Genomic DNA, 27,904 nt, shown 5'->3' with positions numbered 1-27,904 from the left:
TTAGAAGTTTGCACTTGCTGACATGTTTATGACTTCCAGCTAAACAGGTATTTCTTGACCTCCATGTTAGGGCACCACAGGGGCCGAGGGCTCCCTGGGGGCCATGGGGGGCCCCCTGGGGCAGCAGGGCAGGGCCTGTCAGCCTGGGTCTGTCCCACCCCCCAGCCAGGAGCCAGGGGGCAGCCCCAGCCATCAGGCATCTCCCTGGGCATGGGGCCATGCCCAGGCCAGGCCAGGACATTGGCCCACAAGTGGAGGTCCCAATTGATGAGGTCCATGGCCAGGCAGGGCAGGGCCTGATGGCCCCAGAGGGCTGAAACAGAGTCCTGGGCCATGGGCAGGGTGGGGGAGGCCCACGGGGGGGCTGATCTGGGCCGTAAGTGTCACTGGTGCACTCAGGACCTGACACTTGAGATACCTTATATGCTCTAGGTAAATGATTTTGTCACCTAAAGATGATTCTGGGTGAAAGGCTCTGCTACCCTGCAAATTATGGGAGCAACAGCTTCCAAAAAAAATATATGGGAATTTTAGCATATCTGTCTATGATAATTTCTTGGTTTCCTTTAAGCTTGTTTGTGTCAGGCTGAAGACCCCTTGACTCTCAACTTAGGATGTAATGGGGCTCTAGGGAGAGTCGGCAGGGGAAGGGAACCAGGCTTCATCTGAAAAGCAACATGTTAAAATCAAGCCCCTTCTGCTCCGGGTTTGGTTATTGCAGGTCCCAGAACAACTGGACCCCAAACCCCATTGGGTAATGGTGATGGACAGTCTCTGGTGCTTTGACCAGCGGGTGCAACGCACTAAAATCATCCCATCCCCGGTTTGCCAGTGGCTGGCTGTATCTCATACAGACATGTCTTCCACCCACACATGAATAATGCTCGATGGTTTCTGGTTCACAGACCATGTGATGTGAAGGAATCACATGCACCTCATTTAGTGCTCAGCACTGTTTTGGGAGCCAGTCTCTAACCTTGATATTTATATATTTTAAATATATACATACACAGTTATATACACACAGTTTTAAAAGTAAAAGAGAGAGGATTAATTTTCAGAACATGGTTTAGTGGGCATGGTTGATGGTTGGACTCGATGATCTTGAAGGTCTTTTCCAACCTAAATGATTCTATGATTCTAATTTAATCCAGTTTTAGACATCTATAGCATATATATTTGTATCTGGCCTAGTCACCCCCCCCCCAGCTCCCTTCACAGTCAACAGAGGAAGACAAGCACCTTTTGGGCATGACTCATTTGGCATGTTTTTAGATGTCTACCTAAGACAGAAATCCTGTCCTCTAAGGGACTGTTTTTCTCCTCCACTGACTAAAAGGACAGCCAAAGATGATTAGCTTGGATGCAGACATTCACCTTTAGGGGCATCTCACTCCCAGTAACCAAGGAGGGAAGATCAGCTTACCCAAACCCCTCTGCATCAGAAATCTTCACACCTACCCACACACAAACCCACAGAGCCTTGGGAGCCAGTTGAAAGACCCCTTATAGTAAAATCGATACCTCTGAGCAGAGAGTTTATTAAATCTAGTTAAATTATAACTTATAAACAATGTTATTTGTAGCATCTTGTCCTGGTTTCAGCTGGGATAGAGTTAACTGTCTTCCTAGTAGCTGGTACAGTGCTATGTTTTGAGTTCAGTATGTGAAGAATGTTGATAACACTGATGTTTTCAGTTGTTGCTGAGTAGTGTTTAGACTAAAGTCAAGGATTTTTCAGCTTCTCATGCCCAGCCAGGGCACCTGACCCAAAGTGGCCAACAGTGTATTCCATACCATGTGACGTCCCATCTAGTTTAGGAACTGGGAAGTGGGGGGCAGGTTTTTTTCGCCGCTCGGGGACTGGCTGGGTGTCGGTCAGTGGGTGGTGAGCAATTGCCCTGCGCATCATTTGTACACTCCAATCCTTTTATTACTACTGCTGTCATTTTATTAGTGTTATCATTATCATTATTAGTTTCTTCTTTTCTGTTCTATTAAACCGTTCTTATCTCAACCCAGGAGTTTTACTTCTTTTCCCGATTTTCTCCCCCATCCCACTGGATGGGGGGGAGTGAGTGAGCGGCTGCGTGGTGCTTAGTTGCTGGCTGGGGTTAAACCACGACAGTCCTTTTTGGCGCCCAACGTGGGGCATGAAGGGTTGAGATAACGACAAACCTGACCAGAGCTTGTTAAAACAAAATTTGTTCTAAGCTTTCATTATGTTGATTTATGTGTTCTTAGAGTTGTTGCTCTGGTTTTTAAAGCTCTGTTATGTATCACCTCGCTTGCTGTATGCAGTTCCTCTTCTGCTGCTTATCATCCGTGGGAGGTGGATTAAGGTTTTCGCTTTGATGTATGGTATAACACTGGTTTATGGTATGATAAAGTCATCGGCTGTGGGATTAATCCGGTATTTGCACTTAGCATTGTCACCTTTATACTCCGGGAGCCATCTGTGGGAAACTATTAATAATTACACCATTTACCTTTCCTCCATGGAAAACCAGGCTATGGGTGGGGTACCTTTCTTCCCCTCTCCTTTCTCCTTCAGTCCAGTTACAATGGTGTTTGAGAATTTTGAAAAATTTGAATACTCCTGGGATGTTGGGACTAGCACGGTCCTAGCCCTACTGCTAGGAATTAGCATGCTTCTGAATGTGGTTCAGCTCTCGTTTTAGGTTAAACAGCTATTTAAGAAGATCACCCAGAGATGTGCCCCGAGGCTGGATAATTATGAGTGGCAGGGTGTGTGGGGTAGTATGGGCAAGTACCTAGAAAAGTGGGCACCTCCAGTGTTTTGGAAATTCACCTCTGAACAAGTGCAGGATCCAGAAGAACTAGTAAAATATTTGGAAAAGGTATGCTGTCACCCCGGCAGCTCCAGAGAGATACAAATCACTGCAACGTGCTGGGGCCTGGCCCATGCCTATTGAGCCCTGTTCGACACCACTCAGTACCCTCAAGGGGAAGAGAAAGCCTCTGGACCTAACAACAAAACGATGAGCACCGTGGCCACCCAAACCTCGGCAACGGGCGCTGCGGCCCCTCCAGGCCCGGCAAGGAGCATTGCAGGCACCCAGTCCTTGGCGACAGGCACCGTGACCCCTCCAGCCCCAGTGACGAGAACTCGGGCTATCCAAACCTCAGCAACAGGCACTGCAGCCCCTCCAGCCCCGGCAATGAGCACAGCGGCTACCCAAACCTTGGCAACGGGCACTGTGGTCCCTCCAGCCCCAGCGACGAGCACTGCTGCTACCCAAACCTCGGCGACAGACACTGCGGTTATCCAAAACCCGGTGAGCGATACTGCAACTGAACCAGCGGACCAACCTGCACCAGCATCAGTTGCCCCCGTACAGAAAAAGAAATATACAAAAAAATCAGTTCGCTTAGCGAAGGATGAAGATGAACCAGGGTCATCACGGGAACCAGAGGAAGAGGCAGAACCAGAGGTAATAACCCGGTCCCTATCCTTGAGTGAGCTGCGGGATCTGCGAAAAGACTTTGGCCGCCGTATAGGTGAGCATATTATCACCTGGCTCCTCCGATGCTGGGACAATGGGGCTAATAGCTTGGAATTAGAAGGTAGGGAAGCCAAGCAGCTGGGATCGCTTGCCAGGGAAGGTGGCATTGACAAGGCAATTGGAAGAGGGACACAAGCCATCAGCCTCTGGAGGCGACTCCTGTCAAGTGTGAAGGAAAGGGACCCCTTTAAGGAAGATGTTATATGTCAATCAAGCAAGTGGACCACCATGGAAAAAGGTATTCAATATCTGAGGGAATTAGCTGTGCTAGAGACGATCCATCATGACCCGGACAACCCACAATTACCCAAAGATCCAGACGAAGTCCAATGCACACGACCCATGTGGCGGAAGTTTGTACGGAGCGCACCATCATCCTATGCCAACGCATTGGCAATAATGGCCTGGAAGGATGAAGAGGCACCGACAGTGGAGGAAGTGGCTCGCCAACTCCGTCAATACGAAGAAAATCTCTCCTCCTCCCTACAAGCCTGCATTGCAGCTGTGGAGAAGCTGTCCGAGGATGTCCAACAAATCAAAGAGGATATGTCCTACTCCACACGTGTAAGGACCAATGTCTCAGCTATTAGGAGTGAGCGCTCCTCTTCCCAAGAGAGAGAATATAGAAGGTACACACCGCGAGGTGCCCTGTGGTTTTACCTATGTGATCAGGGAGAGGACATGAGGAAATGGGACGGAAAACCTACCTCGGTCCTAAATGCACGGGTACGTGAACTGCGAGGAAAAACCACCACAAAAGGGGATTCTACCAGGAAAAATGCTGCTCCAGTTTCCAAACAGAGTAGAAGGGCTGATTTCATTTCCGATCCTCTTGAAGGGACTTCTGAGCCAATTTTACGAGAAGTGAATACTGAATACTCTAACCAGAATTAGAGGGGCCCTGCCTCCAGCCAGGTGGAGGAAAGGGATAACCGGGTCTATTGGACTGTGTGGATTCGATGGCCTGGCACGTCAGACCCACAGGAGTATAAGGCTCTAGTAGACACCGGCGCACAGTGCACTCTAATGCCATCAAGTTATAAAGGGACAGAATCCATTTGTATTTCTGGTGTGACAGGGGGATCCCAAGAATTAACTGTATTGGAAGCTGAAGTAAGCCTAACGGGAAACGAATGGCAGAAACACCCCATTGTGACTGGTCCAGAGGCTCCGTGTATCCTTGGCATAGACTATCTCAGGAGGGGGTATTTTAAGGACCCGAAGGGGTATCGATGGGCTTTTGGTATAGCTGCCTTGGAGACGGAGGGCACTGAACAGCTGTCTACCCTGCCTGGTCTCTCTCAAGACCCTTCGATTGTGGGGTTGCTCAAGGTTGAAGAACAACAAGTGCCAATTGCTACCACGACGGTGCACTGGCGGCAATATCGCACCAACCGAGACTCTCTGATTCCCATCCACAAGTTGATTCGCCAACTGGAGAGCCAAGGAGTGATCAGCAAGACTCACTCACCCTTTAATAGTCCCATATGGCCAGTGCGGAAGTCTAATGGGGAGTGGAGACTAACAGTTGACTATCATGGGCTGAATGAAGTTACACCACCGCTGAGTGCTGCCATTCCAGATATGCTAGAACTTCAATACGAGCTAGAGTCAAAGGCAGCCAAGTGGTATGCCACAATTGACATTGCTAATGCGTTTTTCTCAATCCCTCTAGCAGCAGAGTGTCGTCCACAATTTGCCTTTACTTGGAGGGGTGTCCAGTACACTTGGAATCGACTGCCCCAGGGGTGGAAACACAGCCCCACCATTTGCCATGGACTAATCCAGACTGCACTGGAAAAAGGTGAAGCTCTGGAACACCTGCAATACATTGATGACATCATCGTATGGGGCAACACAGCAGAAGAAGTCTTTGAGAAAGGGAAGAAAATAATCCAAATCCTTCTGAAAGCCGGTTTTGCCATAAAAGAAAGTAAGGTCAAGGGACCTGCACAGGAGATCCAGTTTTTGGGAATAAAATGGCAAGATGGACGTCGTCAGATCCCAATGGATGTGATTAATAAAATAGCAGCTATGTCTCCCCCGACTAATAAAAAGGACACACAGGCCTTCTTAGGTGTCGTGGGGTTTTGGAGAATGCATATTCCAAATTACAGCTTGATTGTAAGTCCTCTCTATCAAGTGACCCGGAAGAAGAATGATTTTAAATGGGGGCCTGAGCAATGACAAGCCTTTGAACAAATTAAACGGGAGATTGTTCATGCCGTAGCCCTTGGACCAGTCCGGACAGGACAAGATGTTAAAAATGTGCTCTACACTGCAGCTGGGGAGAATGGCCCTACCTGGAGCCTCTGGCAGAAAGCACCTGGGGAGACCCGAGGCCGACCCCTGGGGTTTTGGAGTCGAGGATATCGAGGATCCGAGGCTCGCTATACTCCAACTGAAAAAGAGATATTGGCAGCGTATGAAGGAGTTCGAGCTGCCTCAGAAGTGGTTGGTACTGAGACACAGCTCCTCTTAGCACCCCGACTACCAGTGCTGGGCTGGATGTTCAAAGGGAGGGTCTCCTCTACACATCACGCGACTGATGCCACGTGGAGTAAGTGGATCGCACTGATCACACAACGGGCTCGCATAGGAAACCCCAGTCGCCCAGGAATTTTAGAAGTAATCACGGACTGGCCAGAAGGCAAAGATTTTGGAATGTCGCCAGAGGAGGAGGTGGCACGTGCTGAAGAAGCCCCGCTGTATAATAAACTGCCAGAGAATGAGAGGCAATATGCCCTGTTCACTGACGGATCCTGTCGCATTGTGGGAAAGCATCGAAGGTGGAAAGCTGCTGTATGGAGTCCTACACGACAAGTTGCAGAAACTGCTGAAGGAGAGGGTGAATCGAGTCAGTTTGCAGAGGTGAAAGCCATCCAGCTAGCGTTAGATATTGCTGAAAGAGAAAAGTGGCCAGTGCTCTATCTCTATACTGACTCATGGATGGTGGCAAATGCCCTGTGGGGGTGGTTACAGCAATGGAAGCAGAGCAACTGGCAGCGCAGAGGTAAACCTATTTGGGCTGCCACGCTGTGGCAAGATATTGCGTCCCGGCTAGAGAATCTGGTTGTGAAAGTACGTCATGTAGATGCTCACGTACCCAAGGGTCGGGCCACTGAAGAACATCAAAACAACGAACAGGTGGATCAGGCTGCCAAGATTGAAGTGTCTCAGGTGGACCTGGACTGGCAACATAAGGGTGAGCTATTTATGGCTCGATGGGCCCATGATACTTCAGGCCATCAGGGAAGAGATGCAACATATAGATGGGCTCGAGATCGAGGGGTGGACCTGACCATGGACACTATCGTGCAAGTTATCCACGAATGTGAAACATGTGCTGCAATTAAGCAAGCCAAGCGGTTAAAGCCCCTGTGGTATGGAGGGCGATGGCTGAAATATAAATTTGGGGAAGCCTGGCAGATTGACTATATCACACTCCCACAAACTCGCCAAGGCAAGCGCTATGTGCTGACAATGGTGGAAGCAACCACCGGATGGCTGGAAACATATTCTGTACCCCATGCCACTGCCCGGAACACTATCCTGGGCCTTGAGAAGCAGGTCTTGTGGCGACATGGCACCCCAGAAAGAATTGAGTCAGACAATGGGACTCATTTCCGAAACAACCTCATAGACACCTGGGCCAAAGAGCATGGCATTGAGTGGGTGTATCATATCCCCTATCATGCACCAGCCTCTGGGAAAATTGAGCGATACAATGGACTGTTAAAGACTACATTGAGAGCAATGGGGGGCGGAACTTTCAAACATTGGGATACACATTTAGCAAAAGCCACCTGGTTAGTCAACACCAGAGGATCTGCCAATCGGAGTGGCCCTGCCCAGTCAGAATTTTTACATACTGTAGAAGGGGATAAAGTCCCTGTAGTGCACATGAAAAATATGTTAGGGAAGACAGTCTGGGTTACTCCTGCCTCAGGCAAAGGTAAACCCATTCTTGGGATTACTTTTGCTCAAGGGCCTGGGTGCACTTGGTGGGTGATGCGAAAAGATGGGGAAGTCCGATGTGTGCCTCAAGGGGATTTGATTTTAGGTGAGAATAGCCAGAATTAAACTGTATGATATTAGTTGCTATATAACCCTGCTACTGTATGTTATCATTACTATAATTGTTATATGCTATATCCATAGTACTATAGTAAGAATCACTTGGATCAAGCAAGAAAGAACTGTGATAAAACTGAGCAAAGCGCAGTAGTGATGGAACCAGAACTGACTCCAGCATGCAACAATCCAACGGTGCACACCATCCTCCTGCTGCGCCAAGTGTCATCTGCTCGTCACACCGCACTGAAGCCCAATTCTGCTCTACCGACTGAGAGGACTTTGCACCATCCCTCCTGCCCAGACAGACTGGTATGACAGATGGAGCCCAGAGTCAGAAACTAAATGAACTCAACAAACATTTTATTAACATAAAGAACTAAAGAACTGATATCTCTGTGTGTGTATACTTATATATATATATATATCATTGTTCATATGTCTCAAAGGGATGGAAAGGTGGTGATGATTGATCAGAATGTAACTAAAGGTATGGGAACTGAGCATGACGTCAATGGTATAGAATAAGGGGTGGATACTGTCCTGGTTTCAGCTGGGATGTAGTTAACTGTCTTCCTAGTAGCTGGTACAGTGCTATGTTTTGAGTTCAGTATGAGAAGAATGTTGATAACACTGATGTTTTCAGTTGTTGCTCAGTAGTGTTTAGACTGTAGTCAAGGATTTTTCAGCTTCTCATGCCCAGCCAGGGCACCTGACCCAAACTGGCCAACAGTGTATTCCATACCATGTGACGTCCCATCTAGTTTAGGAACTGGGAAGTGGGGGGCAGGGAATCGCCGCTGGGGGACTGGCTGGGTGTCGGTCGGCGGGTGGTGAGCAATTGCCCTGCGCATCATTTGTACATTTCAATCCTTTTATTACTGCTGTTGTCATTTTATTAGTGTTATCATTATCATTATTAGTTTCTTCTTTTCTGTTCCATTAAACCGTTCTTATCTCAACCCAGGAGTTTTACTTCTTTTCCCGATTTTCTCCCCCATCCCACTGGATGGGGGGGAGTGAGTGAGCGGCTGCGTGGTGCTTAGTTGCTGGCTGGGGTTAAACCACGACAGTCCTTTATCCCATAACACTCCACTAGCAGAGTTGAGTCAGTTCTGTTGCAGATACAGCTGAAGCCTCTGTTTTGTGAAGCAACTAGCCAAAGCCTACTGCTCAGGGATCTCTAGGTGAGCAGAAATGTGATGGACCTCTTCCTCCAAATACATAAATTGAATATGTTGAACTGGAGCTATCATGAATGCCACAAATTATGCTGCTGCTGGAGATGCATCCCTGAGTGCAAGCCCAGGAGTGTGTTGGACAGCAGTGAGCTCTGCAGGAACCCAGTGGGATAAACTGGCCAAGATTGCCTCTGGTTTATCACTCACTGGGAAAGCAGCACTAGTAAAAGCTCTGGTACCCATCTTGTACTGTGTTCGCTGCATCTGACAACTTTGCATTTAATAGTCACAGTCTTATTTTGCACCAAATTCTTAAATTAAGAGATGCTTACCTCTCACATAGCAGCTGAAAGAGACATCAGGACTCAAACATTTAATACAAGATGTTTTCTCTCATAGCTGTAACAGAAAACAGTAATTGCTATAACTAAGCAATGGCCCATTGGCAAAAGCTTGGCGGTTACTTTTTAAACCTATATATCTACCTTATCTTCAAACCCTTGAAGCAAACTCTGGTTATCCCTTTCTGAAGTTGCATAAGGATAAACATTATAAGAGACACTATATATATATATATATATATATATATATATATATATTCAGTTCCATATTTGGCCAAAGTTTACATTCTATGTTACAATTGCAATAACTATTTATACAGAAGCCCACAACAGCAGCTGCTAATTGTCCAGCCATTGAATCGTGCCTCAGCTGTTGAGCTGTGGTAAGTGTATTCTACGTACAGTCCACATACTGTTGTGCTAGTGAAAAATTAGATATGCTGGGATGTTGTATGGAACTTTTTGTGTCAGTGGAAAGGCTCATATTAATTTTGGATAATGCCTCCTCTCTGACATTAAGAACAAACGGATGAGATTTTCTTGTGCGGTGGAGAAGCTGCATTACCCAGAAAGCTGTCCTTCGAGAATCGGTAAGGTCCCTGTAACCTTGGTTACCCTGACAGATTTAGTTCAGGTGTTGCTTCATCTTCCCCAATTATAATTTATGACCCAAGGCAATGATCCATCATTGGAGTGAGTGCAGTCCTGACCCTACTGAAGCCAACAGCAAAACTTCCACTAATTTCAGCAAGCTGAAGATTTCCTCTGGATTCAGTTTATGGCTGAATCACCACCTTATTATCTGTGAGTGGCAGATGATGTCTCCACTCTGTGTCATAATGCTCAACTGTAAAACAGAAACTACGGGAGTTATCCCCATCAGCAAGAGAACAACGCAAGTCTTAACGCGAGTGCTCACATAGCATGCAACCACTCTGAGACCGGAGGTGCTGGAGAAATGGGGGCAGCCAGGGAGCTTTCAGCTGCCTTCTGTTTACAAGGAAATAACTTCATCTGGCAATTTGTCATGGTGAGAAGTGTCAGGGAGAAAAATTCCTCCTATCACAAACATTGCTAGACAGTCACACTGGAATCAGAGTCCTGTAATGAAAAGCTAGTATTAAGGTTAGAGGGTCAGGAGCAAGAAATCTTCATCTCTTGTTGAGGGTGCAGAAGGCATATGTAGCCATTCCGAGTGATTATTCCCCTACAGAATGCAACCAGCAAGAAGAAATAAGGGCACTAAAAAGCAATCTGGAGACAATCAAATTTGCAACCCTCCCCCCGACCATCACCAGCATATTAGTACAAATCTTCAGTTGGAGGAAAGAGCTATAGAACTACAAGGGCAAACCTATCTTGTTTTTTAATAATAATTTTTACTACACATTTTAAGAAAACATAATGCTTTATTATATTTAGCTGAAGGATTAATTGCTTCTTTTCCTTGAGCTCCATCCAGTTGAGACTAGCTGCTGATTTAGGGAGCTTGGCAACATCCCAAATACAGGGGTCTGATACCTCCTTGGAGGGGAAATAACCATTTCACATCCAGCCCACTCCTGGCTCCCAAGTGACTCTGCCCAGCCCCTGGCCAGATGTGCTGCTTATACATAGGGCAGGTTATTCACCAATGGGCACTTCTCATGCTTTTTTCCTGATTTTCATTGTTCTGCTGACTGCTGGTAGAAGAAAGTGACTTTCAGCTTTCCTCTTCTTGGAAGGCAGGTTTCTAATCCTCAGGTTCATAAAATTCTGAGCACCTAAGGCTCAAATCCAGCAAACCAACCCAGAAAGCAAATGCTTCCTCCCTTCAGTTACTCTGATTAAAATTTCATGGTTTTGAAGGCTTCACTCAATCATTGCATATTTGTGGTTTTCAGTATTTTGTATTGCTCCCTGAATTTGTACTGTGAGTGCCCATACAGGTAGCCTCCTTTGTGACCCCGTTAGATGTCAGAGGGAATGTGCAATGATGCTGAAGTGCCCAGTATGCCTGCCTGGATGATACAGCAGGCACTCAGCCAGCAAGGACCAGGGTGCAGAGCAGACACAAGTGCAGGAATGGAGCAACAAATGGCTGAGGAAAGGATCTCATCCAGCAATGGGGAGACCAGAGGCAATGCTCCCTTTTCTTCCTTCTCATCTGCTCCCCTCCCTCCCTCTGCGCATGCAGAGTTAGCAGCAGTGAGAGCAGTCCCTATACTCCACACCCCAGGTCATTTTCAGAGCAAAAAAAGGCCACTGTCACCCTTCTCACAAAAATCTGTTAAGTGAGGTCTATTTTTTTTCCCATCCTTTGTTTTTGATCTATTTGTCCTTTTATAACTGTGGTGGGTTGACCCTGACTGGATGCCAGGTGCCCACCAAAGCCGCTCTATCACTCCCCCTCCTCAGCTGGACAGGGGGGAGAAAATATAACAAAAGGCGCATGGGTCAAGATAAGGACAGTTTAATAAAGTGAAAGCAAAGGTCACGTGCGAAAGCAAAGGAAAACAAATGATGTTATTCTCTACTTCCCATCAGCAGGCGATGTCTGGCCACTTCCTGGGAAGCAGGGCTTCAGTACGCGTAGTGGTTGCTCCGGAAGACACAAATGCCCCCCTTCCGTCTCCCTTTACTTAGCTTTTATATATGAGCTGACGTCATATGGTATGGAATATCTGTTTGGTTAGTTTAGGTCAGCTGTCCTGGTTATGTCCCCTCCCAAGATCTTGCCCTGCCCCAGCCTGCCATTGAGGGGGGGGCAAAAATGTTGGGGAGGCAGCCTTGATGCTGTGCCAGCACTGCTCAGCAGTAGCCAAAACACTGGTGTGTTATCAACACCTTTCTAGCTACCGATGCAGAGCACAGCGCTATGAGGGCTGCTATGGGGAGGATTAACTCCATCTCAGCCAGACCCAATACAATCTCCACCCCTTATTCCATGCCGTTTGCGTCATGCTCAGGTCCCACATAATTTAATACACATATCTTCTAACCATGCCATTGTATTTAATTCTCATTACTGAAATCCCTTCTTACCAACACTTACACCTGAAACTACATACTTAAACCACTTTTATACCCAACGTACAGATTTATACATTCTTATCAATTACTATCCCCTGTCCTTTAAGAGATAGATATTCCATGGGCTTCTTCCACTCCTCCAGATGTTCACACACAGGTTATGACTTGGGCCCCATCCATCAAGATGAGTGGTCAGGACAGGAGAAGCAGTATGTTCGATCATTGGGCACCAACACCGGCTTGGTTTGGGTCACCAATGCACTTGTCTGGTTCCTTGCGAAGTTCACTCCTCTGCAGTTCAGGTCATTCCTGCTACATTACTTCCTACAACATACAACTCACATCACAGATTATTTTTCCCCCAAGGTTAAATGTCCTTGAGGCACACACCGAGTCTCCCCATCCTTCCGCATTACCCACCAAGTACACCCAGGTCCCTGAGCAAAGACAATCCCACGAATGGGTTTGCCTTTTCCCATGGGAGGTGCAATCCACACTGCCTTCCCCAGCCACTTCCCCATGTGCACTACGGGGACCTTATCTCCTCCCACAGTATGTAGGGGTTTTGTTTGGGCAGGACCAGGACGGTTAGCAGATCCTCTGGTGTTAACTAGCCAAGTGGCTTCTGCTAAATTTGTATCCCAATGCTTCCATGCCCCATTGCCTAGCGCTCTCAACATAGTCTTTATCAGTCCATTAAATCTCTCAATTTTTCCAGATGCTTGCGGGGGTGATAGGGTATGTGGTACACCCACTCAATGCCATGTTTCTTTGCCCAGGAGCTTATGAGGTTATTTTGGAAATGAGTCCCATTGTCTGATTCAATTCTTTCTGGGGTACCGTGTCGCCATAAAATTTGCCTTTCGAGGCCTAAGATGGTGTTTCGGGCAGTGGCATGGTTTACAGGATATGTTTCTAGCCAACCATTAGTTGCTTCCACCATGGTGAGTATGTAGCGCTTGCCTTGGCGTGTTCGTGGCAGTGGTCCAATGTAGTCAATTTGCCAGGCCTCGCCATATCGAAAGCCCAGCCACCGCCCTCTGTTCCAGGGAGACTTTACTCTGGTGGCTCGCTTGATTGCAGCACATGTTTCACATTCATGAGTGACCTGTGTGATGGCCTCCATGGTCAGGTCCACCCCTTGATCACGAGCCCACCTATATGTTGCATCTCTCCCTAGATGTCCCGATGTCTCATGGGCCCATTGAGCTACAAATAGCTCACCCTTACACTCCCAGTCCAGGTCCACCTGAGCTATTTCTATTTTGGCAGCCTTGTCTACCTGTTCATTATTTCGATGTTCTTCAGTGGCACGGCTTTTGGGCACGTGACCATCTACATGACGTACCTTTAGAGCCGTGTGTTCTACACGGGCAGCAATGTCCTGCCACAATGCTGCTGCCCAGATGGGTTTACCCCTGCGTTGCCAATTGGTCTTCTTCCACTGCTGTAGCCACCCCCACAGGGCATTAGCCACCATCCAGGAGTCGGTATAGAGGTAGAGTACTGGCCACTTTTCTCGTTCAGCAATATCTAGGGCTAGTTGGATGGCTTTCACTTCTGCAAACTGACTTGACTCGCCTTCTCCTTCAGTGGCCTCAACGACTTGTCGTGTGGGACTCCACACAGCAGCTTTCCACTTCCGATGGTTCCCTACCACACGACAGGATCCATCAGTAAACAAAGCATAACACCTTTCGTCTTCTGATAACTCATTATATGGTGGTGCCTCTTGGGCATGAGCCACCTCCTCAGGCGATGCTCCAAAATCTCTGCCTTCTGGCCAGTCCATGATCTCTTCCAGAATTCCTGGGCGGTTGGATTTCTCCAGTCGAGCCCGTTGCGTGATCAATGCTATCCACTTACTCCATGTAGCGCTGGTTGCATGATGTGTAGAGGGGATGTTTCCCTTGAACATCCAGTGTAGCACGGGCAATCGTGGTGCCAAGAGGAGATATGCTTCTGTACCAACAACTTCTGAAGCGGCTCGAACCCCCTCATATGCTGCTAGTATCTCTTTTTCAGTCGGGGTGTAGTGGGCTTCTGATCCTTGGTACCCCCGGCTCCAAAACCCTAATGGTCGACCTCGGGTTTCTCCTGGTGTTTTCCACCAGAGGCTGCAGGTGAGACCATGCTCCCCAGCTGCAGCGTAGAGTACATTTTGTACATCTGGCCCTGTCCGGACAGGCCCAAGAGCTACTGCACGAGCTATTTCCTGTCTGATATGCTCAAAGGCTTGTTGTTGTTCAGGGCCCCATTCAAAACAGTTCTTTTTCCACATTACTCGATAGAGAGGGCTCACAAGCTGACTATAACCTGGAATATGCATTCTCCAGAACCCCACAAGGCCTAGGAAAGCTTGTGTTTCTTTCTTGTTAGCTGGTGGAGACATAGTTGCTATCTTGTTAACCACATCCATAGGGCCATGACGGCATCCATCCTGCCATTTTATTCCCAAGAACTGAATCTCCTGTGCAGGTCCCTTGACCTTACTTTTCTTTATGGCGAAACCAGCTTTCAGAAGAATCTGAATTATTCTTTTTCCCTTCTCAAACACTTCTTCTGCCTCGTTGCCCCACACGATGATGTCATCTATGTATTGTAAATGTTCAGGGGCATCGCCTTGTTCCAGTGCCGTTTGGATTAATCCGTGACAAATGGTAGGGCTGTGCTTCCACCCCTGGGGCAGTCGATTCCAGGTGTATTGGACACCTCTCCATGTGAAAGCAAACTGTGGCCTGCACTCTGCTGCCAAAGGAATGGAGAAAAATGCATTGGCAATATCAATTGTAGCATACCATGTGGCTGCCTTTGATGCCAGTTCATATTGGAGCTCTAACGTGTCTGGTACAGCAGCACTCAGTGGCGGTGTCACTTCATTCAGGCCGCGATAATCTACTGTTAACCTCCATCCTCCATCAGACTTTTGCACTGGCCATATAGGACTATTAAAAGGTGAATGAGTCTTGCTGATGACTCCTTGGCTCTCTAGGTGATGAATCAGCTCATGGATGGGAGCCAGGGAGTCTCGGTTTGTCCGATATTGCTGACGGTGCACCGTCCTGGTAGCGATTGGCACCTGCTGTTCTTCAACTTGCAGCAATCCCACAGTGAAGGGATCTTCCGAGAGGCCAGGCAGGGTAGATAGATAGCTGTTTGATCTTCTCTGCATTTACAGTGGCTACACCAAAAGCCCATCGGTACCCCTTTGGGTCCTTGAAGTACCCTCTCTTGAGGTAGTCTATGCCAAGGATACAAGGGGCCTCTGGGCCGGTCACAATGGGATGCTTTTCCCACTTGTCCCCTGTCAAGCTCACCTCAGCCTCCAGTATAGTCAATTCTTGGCAATTCTTGGCATCCCCCTGTCACTCCAGACATCCAGATGGGTTCTGTGCCCCTGTATCCTGATGGCATCAGTGTACACTGTGCACCAGTGTCTACCAAAGCCTTATACTTCTGTGGGTCTGATGTGCCAGGCCATCGAATCCACACAGTCCAGTATATCCGGTCATCCCTTTCCTTCTCCTGGCCGAAGGCAGGGACCCTCTATTGCTGTTCCTCATCAGAATATTCACTGTCCGATCCTTGCGGTGCCAGACCAGAAGTCCCCTCACCAGAATCAAGGGAGGTGGTTTCAGTTCTTCTATGCCTGGAGGATCGCTGAGTGCTTTCTTGGGCCTCTACAGCAACTACGCTGACAGCCTTCTTCTTGGGTGACCCCTTCTTAACAGCTGTCTTCCCTCTCAGTTCACGCACACGGGCTTCCAGCTTAAAGGTGGGTTCACCATCCCACTTCCTCATGTCCTCCCCTTGGTCACGCAGGAAGAACCAGAGTGTACCACGTGGCATACGCCTTGGGCTCCCTTTCCCTCTGACCGGGGCAGGAGAGGACTGATTTCTTGGAGCATCCCCAACAGCCAAGGCACTGTCCTGTAGGGATGAGGAGACACAGAGATTTTCCTCAAAGTTTTGGAGCCAAGACGACACTTTCTCCACAGTTGGTGTTTCCATATCTGGACAATACATTGCTGCCAAGCTGTTAGAATACGACGCTGGGGCACCTTGAATCACCTTTCACCACATGGCCCGTGTGCACAGGACATCCTCTGGATCTTTGGAGACTTCCTCATCATCTAGATCACTGTAGATGACTTCCACCACTGCTAACTCTCTCAGGTACTGGATGCCTTCATCTGCGGTAGTCCACTTTTCTGAGGAATTCACAAGATCTTCCTTGAATGGATATCTTGCCCTCACACTTGAGAGGAGCCAGCTCCAGAGACTGCAAACTGCTGCCTCTTTTCCAATTCCTCTTTCAATTCCCTGGTTTCTAGCAAGGGATCCCAGCTGTTGGGCTTCCTTGCCTTCCAGTTGCTGACTATCAGCCCCGTTATCCCAGCATCGGAGCAGCCAGGCAGCAATCCGCTCACCTGGCTGGTGGCTGTAATCTTTCTGCAAGTCCCGAAGTTCTGAGGACATCAGGGACCAGGTAGTTTCCGCTTCCTGTTTAAGTTCCCTCACTCCTTCCTCCAATTTCTTTATCGAAGGACCAGCTTCTAGATCAAGCCTTTCCTCTTCTTCTTCTTCCCTCACTAATCGATGGTATGGACCCGTTGATCTCCTGGTCCACTGTTTCCTTTTCACTACTGGGGCAATTACTGTAGTTGTTGTTGTTTGGGTCCCTATCTCGAGCATGGTGTCCTCAGATGCAGTCTGGGTCCCTGCCTCAACCATGGTCCTCTGACAGTGTTGAACTATGGCTCGGTAGGCATAGACCAGGCCCCAGTACAGTGCAAGAAGCTGCTGGTTTTCATTGGGATAGGCAAGGCACCCTTCTATCAGGTGGCGTGTCATTTTGCCAGGGTTACTTGCCTGTTCGGATGTAAATTCCCAGATTATGGGAGGTGATAACCATCCTAGGAATCTGCCCAAATCCTTCCATATACCCTGCCACCCAGGGACCGGTCGCTTGAGGGCACATTTCAGTATTGCCTCACCTAAAACTTGCCTTCTCTTATACCAGGACGAGACCAGATTCCACAATACCCATAATATGCCACCAGTATTAATTATTAGTATTAAACAGCTCACATAAGGGTGAACAAGGACCTCGGGAGCCTGCATAATAAAACCATTCACATCAATGCCTGGTAGGGAGAGGGAGATGTGTTCTCTCATCTCCTCCACAAGATAGCTCCCACAACACAGCAAAGCCATCAGTGCCAGGACAAAGCACACAGCCATTATTTGCATTAACATGTTCCCAAACTCAGCAAGCTAGAGATAAGCAAGCAGCTAACAAGCTCTGTGACCTGCACAGGAGCTTGCCACTTAATAACTAGCTATAGAACGCTTAATGCAAAACTGCCGTTGTCGTGCCCCACGTTGGGCGCCAAAAAGGACTGTGGTGGGTTGACCCTGGTTGGATGCCAGGTGCCCACCAAAGCCGCTCTATCACTCCCCCTCCTCAGCTGGACGGGGGGGGAGAAAATATAACAAAAGGCTCGTGGGTCAAGATAAGGACAGTTTAATACAGTGATAGCAAAGGTCGCGCGCGCGAAAGCAAAGAAAAAAAACCAAATGATGTTATTCTCTACTTCCCATCAGCAGGCGATGTCTAGCTGCTTCTCGAGAAGCAGGGCTTCAGTACGCGTAGTGGTTGCTCCGGAAGACACAAATGCCCCCCCTCCTCCATCTCCCTTTACTTAGCTTTTATATCTGAGCTGACGTCATGTGGTATGGAATATCTGTTTGGTTAGTTTAGGTCAGCTGTCCTGGCTGTGTCCCCTCCCAAGATCTTGCCCTGCCCCAGCCTGCCATTGAGGGGGGGCAAAAATGTTGGGGAGACAGCCTTGATGCTGTGCCAGCACTGCTCAGCAGTAGCCAAAACACTGGTGTGCTATCAACACCTTTCTAGCTACTGATGCAGAGCACAGTGCTATGAGGGCTGCTATGGGGAGGATTAACTCCATCTCAGCCAGACCCAATACATAAGCACGACTCAGTCCAATGCTGTTTGTACCTGGGGAAGCAGGTGCCTGCAGTAGCGAAGTCTCCTCCTAGACTGGTTGGTGTCCTGTGCCCCAAGTGTAGCCGGGGCAGGTGACTGTTGCTGTCCCAGGAAGAGCAGCTTCTTGCCGCATCCCAGGCTGGGGGAGAGGTGTGCTGTTCTCACCACCACTGACCTCTGCAGAGCAGCACCCTGGGCAAGCATGACCAGACTGTGAACAGAAAAGGGCTGTTCCACAGGGTTCTGGTGGCAGGAGGGGGTGTCAGATACCCCAGGAGAGGCGACATGGGAGAAATTCCCAGACAGGAATGGGAAGAGGAGTCTGGGAGAGGGTGAACATGGGCAGAGCCTGATGGGACCAGAGAGATGAGGTGCTGGCAGTGGTGAGTGAAGAGCATGAGCACAGTGTGGAGGTCAGAAAGAAACCAGTGAGCAGGGAGACCTGTGATGGCTCAGCTCATTGTAGGAGCATGAAGGCACAGTTCTATCATGTAACATGGTTATGGTGGTGAAACTGCTGCTCTGTCATATTTCTAGGTCTGGCGGTGGATGAATCAGTGGAGTGTGTCCGAACAGAAACAACAAGGCATGTGTTCTTCTGGAAGAAAAAGAAAGTCAGTACCAGATACACCACAAACAGGATGACTGTGAAACATGAAGGTAACCATGATGAGAACAGGGCCCATGTCCTGTTACTTACCCTGAGAGATACCATTCCTCTCAGCTAGGTGCCCCAGGTGACCGCTTAGCTTTGTTGAACTACAGATGCTCTTCCACCACTGTCAGAGGAGCCAGTGTTTCACTGCTTGTCTCTGAAGCAAGCATCGGAAACATCTTTTTGCTTGCAAAAGAAATTATGATGTAGGAGCGCTCTTCCTCTGCTCTGGGTAGCCTGGGTCCAAGGCCAGGCATGCTGAACTGGGAAATGGGCACAACTAGAAACGCATGATCATGACTGAGTCCCTGATCTTCTCTAAGGGTTTCTCAGGGCTCGTTGAGAGAGGTTGGGCAGCAATAACACACTCCCTGACTTTCCCCTCTCATCTTCCTTGTGCTAAGCAGGCATCTAGGTGCAGGAGTCTCCTGGCGATGCCAGAAATGTGTCTCAGGAACTGCAGAAAGTTGGTGCATTTTCTGCAAGAATGGCAAGAGTCATGTTCTGCATCACTAAAAACAGGGATTTCATCACCTCCACCATGTTTTTGTCCTCATTTTATGATCAATTCCAGTTACTCAGATGTTTACAGCTGGGACTAAAGATCCTGCCTTGCAGTGTGTCCTTCTAGAAGAGCCTGCTCTATCCCATGCATTTTCCACAAGTGTCTCCTGTAGTTCTGAATATCTCTGTGGCTGAGGTCTCGCACACTTTCATTTGGAAGACTATGACAGGCTGCCATCATAGATTGTTTTTCTGAGCTTAGACTTCATTCTTCCAAAGGTAGCTTCAAAAAATTAATCTTAGTATATTCTTTTATATCCTCTTACACTTTTTCTTAGAACTCTGTTGTTGCATCCACTAGCTTTGGAGGCCTTTATCTGACAATACTGCAATGAAATTCCCTTTCAGGTTCCATTTTGGAGTCAGCCAAACAGTCAGTCTCTCTGGTAAAGGGTGGCAGGTCAGAGTACACTGCAGCTCTGGCCTGGGAGAAAAAGGGGGCTTTTCCAGGACACAGTCTTCACAAACTGCTGGAATCCACAAAGGACAATCCCATGGTGACTGACTTTGAGGTAAGAGAAGAGCAAGAAAAACATTGAGATAGTAAAGCGCTCACCAGTTAGCAGCTCTTCAGAGTGCTCTGCAGGTGTTTTCTGTCTTTTAAGTCAGGATGATGCTGTGTGTTATATGAATGCACACAAATATGGGCATATGTCGTGGTTTAACCCCAGCCAGCAACTAAGCACCACGCAGCTGCTCACTCACTCTCCCCCCACCCAGTGGGATGGGGGAGAGAATCAGGAAAAGAAGTAAAACTCGTGGGTTGAGATCAAAACAGTTTAATAGAATATAAAAAGAAGAAACTAATAATGATAACACTAATAAAGTGACAGCAGTAACGATAAAAGGATTGGATTATACAAATGATGCACAGTACAATTGCTCACCACCCACTGATCAACACCCAGTTAGTCCCCGAGCGGTGATTCCCCTGCCCCCATTCCCCCCAGTTTATATACTAGATGTGGCGTCACATGGTATGGAATACCCCGTTGGCCACTTTGGGTCAGCTGCCCTGGCTGTGTCCTGTGCCAACTTCTTGTGCCCCTCCAGCTTTCTTGCTGGCTGGGCATGAGAAGCTGAAAAATCCTTGACTTGAGACTAAACACTACTGAGCAACAACTGAAAACATCAGTGTTATCAACATTCTTCTCATACTGAACTCAAAACATAGCACTGTACCAGCTACTAGGAAGACGGTTAACTCTATCCCAGCTGAAACCAGGACAGCATAATATGAACATACAAAATGTATTAAAGCTACTTCTTATGTATCTCAGTTTACAAGCTGCGCCAGGTTTGCATTATCCATGGACAGTGGGAGTAGGAGGGAGGAATGTGAGTGAATTACCCTGGCATCAGCAGGAGCTCAGACATGGGCAGGGGTTAGTTACTGTGCAGGAAAGCAGTGCATGGTGTCGGGGACACTTTTTTCCCTGTGCTGTTTCCCTTGTTAGGCCTACATTGCAAGGTATGGCGTATAGCTAAACTGAAACAAAACAGCAGTCCCCTGGTATCACTGTCCTACTTGTTTAATGCATTGTGCCAGCGCTGTTGTGAGTGCACTGAGCTGCCTCCCTCCCCAGCTGGCACAGAAGCCACTCAGCAGCAGCAAAGTGCTTGAGGCAAATGACAAAACCTGCCTGAACGCAGCATGCAGTGATCTTTCCCCCACTGCAGCTGCCGAGCTCCTGAAGGCAGTGTAGGGATGTTTCACGTGGCAGGGATCAGGTATACGCAAACCCTGTGTCATCTATGGTGTCCTGAATTTTTAGACATGGCAGAAATTGGTTTGTTTTGTCACTGGCTCACCGAGCCCTAAACTGGGGCAATAAAAGCAATATAAACAGGATAATCTAGATGTATAGTGCTGGCATGCTCCTTTAAAGTATCCATAACTTTCAACAAGCCTGACTCCCGTGTGACATAGCTTCATGTGTAGTCTCTAGTGCCTTTAAAATCCTGCAACTAACACCCAGCAGGACCCTGCTGCATCTAGATAACTGCTTACTGAATGGCTGTCTTCCAGGTGTTGCCATCATGGATTTGGTGAAGAATGTGCCATGGGCCGTGACCAGACCTTGCAACCTGAGGAGAGCCCTGAGAGAATATGTGGGCAGGTTTGACCCTTGCCAGTGTGCCTCATGCCCCAGCAATGTCAGGTCTGTGCTTTCCAGGACGGAGTGCCTCTGCCTGTGCCAGGCTGGCATCTACAGCAAAAACTGACACACGAGCTCTGGGTTACAAATCAGGTATTTGGGGTGATACTGTCATGATGTAAATATGGTCCTTCTGATGCAAAATGCACAGCAGGCTTCAGTCAGGCATTCCTGTGGCATGGGAAAACTGAGAAGGCTAATTGTTGCTTTTCTAGATAATTTGAAAATTAAATTCTGTATATTTTCTATAGAATAAAATTCTGAAATTTCATTTAAAAAATAAAAAACTGAATGATTTTGACCATGTAAAGGTTTCATACAATTAACTGTCTAATACCTGAACCTTTCTCTTCCATGTTATTTTCAATAAGATTCCAATGCCTATCAAAAAGTATTTTTCTTAGCATAGTGATATTTAGTCCTGCATTTAGAACTCCCAAGTTTCAGCTCATTTCTGTTGCACCAAGTCTCAAGTTTGTTAGTTATTCCACTATGGCATCCCAATTTTCCAAATGGCTGAGGCCGTTGCAGAAACATTAAAGGGTTAGTCCTAAAACACAGCCTGTCCTTGCCCCTCCCCGGGTCACTCTGTTCGGACACCTTTCATGGTGCTCAGACTCTGCAGGCAGGATATATGCAAGTCAAAACTGCAATGCTGTTATCTATTGGGTAACATGGAAGATAGTCAGGATTTAGCAAGACATTAGGATAAGCATTAGTTTGTTCATTTTCCCTCTAAGACCCCCAGGAAGTCTTCGGCCAGGGAGGCATCAGCCAGGTGGGGAAGGGCTGGTCACAGCTGCTCCTTGGGACAGGTCCTCAATGTTGTTAACTTTTTCTGTTCTTAGCATGTTTTTCCAAAGCACTCATGATATAATAAATTCGTATCATACCTTTTACCAAAAACACCCTGGCAATTTTGTCAAAGATGAATCTGACGTAACCTTCCCTTCCTAAATCCATGGCACTTCTTATCCCATGGTGATGGTCAGAAAGTACAAGAATAAAGGCAGGATTAAAAATAAAAAATCAAACTGAATAGGCATGGCTCATAAAAGAAATTATAAGACATAGTAAAAGATTCCTCAGCTACATAATTAAGATAATAGGAAATGAGCTGTTCGGCAATAAGGATGAAGCCGAGATCAAAGATAATTATGCAAAAATTAAGAAACCCATTCCTTAGTTTTCCCTATAGCCTGTTATGCTTAAGAAAAAATGGCTAATGGATATAACAATTGTTGATTACAATGTGGAAGGAAAACTCAATTTAGCTTGTCTTAAGGAGAGGGAACATAATCATCATTCTGAAGAATTTAAAGAACAATTTCATGCAAACAGTTTTTTGAATGAATTTGGCACTAATGCAATACCTATAAGAAACAGAAGAGACTTACGGTATTATATTAGTATATATTATTTATATTCCAGGAAAAAAAAGGGGACAGAAGGGAAAGTGACTCAGGCAACTACAGGCCTCATTATCTGACCCTGATAAAGAAATATTTTGAAAGAAATAAACAATTGAAGATATGCAGATAAAGAGCTGAATGTAGAAAGTGTATTGCGTGCAGAAAAGAAATGGTGTGTAAATAAAAATTTTCATATAATGCTTCATGGTGGCACAGACAAAATACCCTGGGGGTAAGAAAAGACAGTGGTGTTTATTGCGCTTGTATGGGAAGTAGATTTGGGGTTTAGACTTGGTGTTAGAGTTCAGATGTATTTGATAGTTCAGTGTTTCATGAGTGTCGTGGTTTAACCCCAGCCAGCAACTAAGCACCACGCAGCTGCTCACTCACTTCCCCCCCACCCAGTGGGATGGGGGAGAGAATCGGGAAAAAAAAGTAAAACTCCTGGGTTGAGATAAGAACAGTTTAATAGGACAGAAAGGAAGAAACTAATAATGATAATGATAACACTAATAAAATGGCAACAGTAATAATAAAAGGATTGGAATGTACAAATGATGCACAATGCAATTGCTTACCACCTGCCGACCAACACCCAGTTAGTCCCTGAGAGGCAATCCCCCTGCCCCCACTCCCCCCAGTTTATATACTAGACGTGACGTCCCATGGTATGGAATACCCCTTTGGACAGTTTGGGTCAGGTGCCCTGACTGTGTCCCCTCCCAACTTCTTGTTCCCCTCCAGCCTTCTTGCTGGCTGGGCATGAGAAGCTGAAAAATCCTTGACTTTAGACTAAACACTACTTAGCAGCAACTGAAAACATCAGTGTGTTATCAACATTCTTCTCATACTGACCTCAAAACATAGCACTGTACCAGTTACTAGGAAGACAATTAACTCTATCCCAGCTGAAACCAGGACAGGGGGGCAGGGATGTCCTCAGCATTTCTGTCCAAAGCTCCTGACATTCTACCATTGTGATTTGGTGACATCGCTGCTTAAGATACATCCTTACCAGCAAATTTTTACTTTTCAGAGGGGCTCCTTGTATAAATGATTATGAAGCAACAAGAGAAGAGGATATATTGATTGGTGAACCTGAGTCTGGATGCTCCAGGCCAGACCCACCAGAAAACAGCTTTATCAGGGTGAGCATGAATGAAAAATGAGTGAGTGAGGAAGGAAAGTGTAGTAGTTTCAGAGCTGGCAAATTTTACAGCCTCTCTGCTACATGTGCCTGATACCCAAACTAGCTACCGTGCTAGCAAGCATGTTGCTGTGTATGTGGCATGCTGTGAGACTCTAGTCCACCAAAGTCCACCAGCAACTGAAGCAAAGGCAAGGTAAAATCCATTTTAAACAGTGGTCCTTGAATCCTCGTTTTGTAACCATGACATCAGTTAGTGCAGCTGGACAAACATATTATTATACAGGTGAGTGGATGACTCCTATTTCAGAGTAGGAAAAGCAAGCATTTACTACATCATATCATCAGGCTTTTGTCATTTTTTCTTTTGACAATATCTATTCTCATTACCGTAGAAGGAGGGGGGGGGCTTTTTGTTTTGGTTGGGGGAAGGGGTTGGGGGTTGTTTTTTTTTTTCTTTTGGGGGGTTTTGGGGGGTTTTTTTGTGGATTGGTTTGGGGGTTTTTTTTGTTGTTTTTTTGTTTGTTTGGGGTTTTTTTAGAATGAAAAGAACCAGTATGCTATGGGGGAAGAAGCTGAAATTGCCTGTGTGAGTGAGTATGTCCTCAGTGGCTATCAATTCCTTCGGTGTCTGCCAGATCAAACCTGGACGCAACAACCTGTTGAATGTCAACATAAGAAAGAGAAAACTGATTTAGCCCAGCAACAAAACAGAAGTGGAAGTAAAAGACACAAAATTGATTATAATACAGGTTTTAACAAATGAATCTGTAATGATATCTGAAGAGATAGCATTTTAAGAAGGTATTTCATGTATTCACACTAGAGATGGCAAAAACCTACTGAGTCACTACATCATTCTTCTTTCAATTCAGAAGTGTTACTATTATGTGCTTTGTAAGGATATTATAATATTCAATGCTTTAGAAAACCCTCAGATGGATGCTGTGAAGTCCTTCTCTTGTCTAGCTTTAAATATCTTCAACAGAAGGACTCATCTTTTGTTTCCAGACTTATATAGATATCTTTAAGTTGATGACAGTTATGGTGAAGAAAGTGTTCTTGGAGGAATTTGACTACCACTTTTTATATTAAATGGATGATGTGTCTCTAACCACCCCCCTCCCCAGGCTGCCTTGAAAATCCCCACAATAAATCAATGTCTTGAAGTGTTTATAATCCAATTAAGAATTAACGATCAGAACTGGCCTAGGTTTGCTAACAGGAGAGATTCCAATAGTTTTCTAGAATTCAGTGTGATTTCATTGACTTAGTGTTCATTTTATCAAAAAAAATTACCTGAATATACTTATGAGCTTTCTATTGCCATTCATTTAAATTGTGTTAATAGCTTCATTTACAAAAGAAAAATTAAAATATGTTGTTAATGCCATTCTTATTATTTTTAAACTGTAAAATTAAATTACTCATACTAGCATACATTACAAACACATTGTAATTATTTAGTTATTGACTGAAAAATATTTTTACAGACTATACTGACATGACTGCACTGAAAATTTCTAGACAATTATGTTAAATATTTATTAGTTTTGAATGTCAATCAAACGTTCAGTGTTATTTTATGCCTCTTCAACTGAAGCATTATGACTTGCTGTAAATATCCACACACCATAAAAACAACAAGAATTTTATTTTTTTCTTGTTTATTACAGCCTCAGTATGCCTCAGGCCACTAACATCTGACAGTGTCACAATTTCCCCATTTAAACAACAGTACAAGATTGGTGAAACCATGAAGCTGAGCTGCCAAGCTGGGTTTATAGTCACTGGTCAAACACAGTATACTTGTGGGAAAGACTTGTTCTGGATACCTCCTATTTTGAGATCTATTACATGTGAAAAAGGTTAGTATCCCTGCAGATGCTTTACTGTTTCTATACTGCTGGTATCCACAGCACGGTTTCTTTTAGGTAGCTAGAAGTAGGAGGCAGATGACTGGTTTTAAGACATATAGCAACTGTTCATTAATTTTGCTTTTCCTTTGTGCCTACCACAGAGCCCTATAATTTCAGCCCCAAACTTCTGCATTAAGTTCAGAATTTTTGGGTGCAACGTACTTGCACTTTAACTATGAAATTGAGATACTGAAACTGTTTTCTTAAAAAACAAACAGACCCAACCCAACCCAACCAGCTGTAGTAACAAGGCTTTATGAAAGCAAAGTAGGAGAATGCATTCTGCTGAAACTTCAGCTTCTCCTCTTGTACAGGCTTTTCCAGTGATTTTTGCAAAGAATGATGCATACTTGTGGAATCCCAACCATGGCAGCTTTTGAAGAGAGAAATATGGGATAAACTAAAATAAATCCATTGTAGGTTTTACGGCAGAAGTCTAAGATATTTCTGTTCGCTTTGTTACTAGTTACAATAACTCTCTCACTTTTGTTTCAGATGTGCAAACTAAGATTAGAGGTGTTTGCAATCCAGGACAAAAGCAGGTTGGATCTTACTGTGTTTGTATGTCTCCAGAAAAGGACTGTGGGTAAGTTAAGTACTTTCATTAGAAAAAGAAAAGTTGCAGTTTCTCCACTGATAGACTAAGAGTCCATAGCAAACTCAAAACAGGAAGAGTAACAAAAGACAACAGCAACTTCAGGGTTACTCTCTGTTCAGATATATGCCTCTATCCAAATTACAGCCCCATTTATAGCCTATGAAATAAATGAACAATGACATTAACCAAATGGCACACCATGGAACATCCTTCTAGTCTACATCACCATCTGCTACTGGAGATCCCCACTCTTCCTTTTCTTCCCTTTTTTCCTCCAAATTCTGTATTTTCACTGTCATCACCATGCTATAATAGGTCATGCTCCTTGCGTTTGAGATTCACCTTTTTCAGATTAACATGCTGCAAAATACACTGTATGTTTTAGTCTCCAGAGCATATAAAAATACGTAAGACTCGGATTTATGGTTTCTTTGCACAACACGATCTACACAAATCTTTGAGCCTTCAAGTGAATAGAGGGTTATCCTGGAGGACAGACCAGGGTGGAGGTGTGGCATGGGGCTGGAGATGGGAAAGATGAGAACAGATTGAATATGAACTGGGCTGTTGTAGGGCTGAGATGAACACATATTCTACCACAGGGCTCCTGTGTGACCACAGGCAAGTCCCTTGGCATGGGATTCATCTCATTCATGTCAGCCCCCAAATAACCAAGTATCTTCTCTCTCTCAAGAGGGTAGAGAGAGAGCATGTTCAGAGGGTGACAGACATTGTCAAAAGTACCTAGGCAAAATCCTCTGATAACTAGAGAGGCTTCGATGCCCAAAGCTATAAGCTTAACTCTTAAGAGGCTAAACTAGGTGAGCTGTATTGCTCCCTCTCTCTGGGAAATGACTGAGCTCCACAACATGATGCTGCTTGGAAATGCCTGCGCTTGATAAGAATGGATCCACTCGGGAACCAAGAGCAATACAGCAAGAAACTACAAGCAGCATGGCTGTGTTTGCCTGCCACAAGTCCCAAACTAACTGTGCCTCAGAGGCAGACTTGCACACACTGCTGCAGTGCTGCATTAACTCAGTGAAGCCACCCCAGGGCCTGTGGAAGTGTCCCATGTCTTGTGGAGGTAACAGCACCTCCTATTTTATTATGCAGGCACATGTCCTTCACCTCCCATCTGTTGGACAGGACCAAAGCTTCCTTACCTCACAGCACTATGCTGTATCAGGTCCAGGTCCTGCAGTAGCTGGGTGTATTGTGTCTAGCTGGGAAGGAGTTAACTTTCCCCACAGCAGCCCTCATAGTACTGTGCTTTGTATTTGTAGCTAGAAAAGTGTTGATAAC

At 46.1% G+C, this 27,904-nt stretch overlaps 1 protein-coding gene and 1 long non-coding RNA gene across 2 annotated transcripts in view; both read left to right on the top strand.

The window, feature by feature from the left end:
* Positions 1-27,904, top strand: part of LOC138683444 (uncharacterized) — a 423,605-nt gene that overhangs the window by 26,584 nt on the left and 369,117 nt on the right. The gene's annotated exons all lie outside the window — the stretch shown is intronic.
* On the top strand, positions 334-27,806 carry LOC138683585 (complement component C6-like). Its single transcript, XM_069775574.1, is given in 10 exon segments — positions 334-376; positions 18,683-18,805; positions 19,713-19,881; positions 21,398-21,586; positions 21,588-21,641; positions 23,939-24,083; positions 24,624-24,756; positions 25,759-25,950; positions 26,497-26,587; positions 27,716-27,806. Coding segments are annotated over 10 exon segments (1,230 nt in total).

This window comes from Haliaeetus albicilla, chromosome W (genome assembly GCF_947461875.1).
Source record: "Haliaeetus albicilla chromosome W, bHalAlb1.1, whole genome shotgun sequence".
NCBI classification, from domain to species: domain Eukaryota; kingdom Metazoa; phylum Chordata; class Aves; order Accipitriformes; family Accipitridae; genus Haliaeetus; species Haliaeetus albicilla.
The sequence above is the reverse complement of the archived record's forward strand: the minus strand, read 5'-3'. Positions and strand labels throughout refer to the sequence as shown.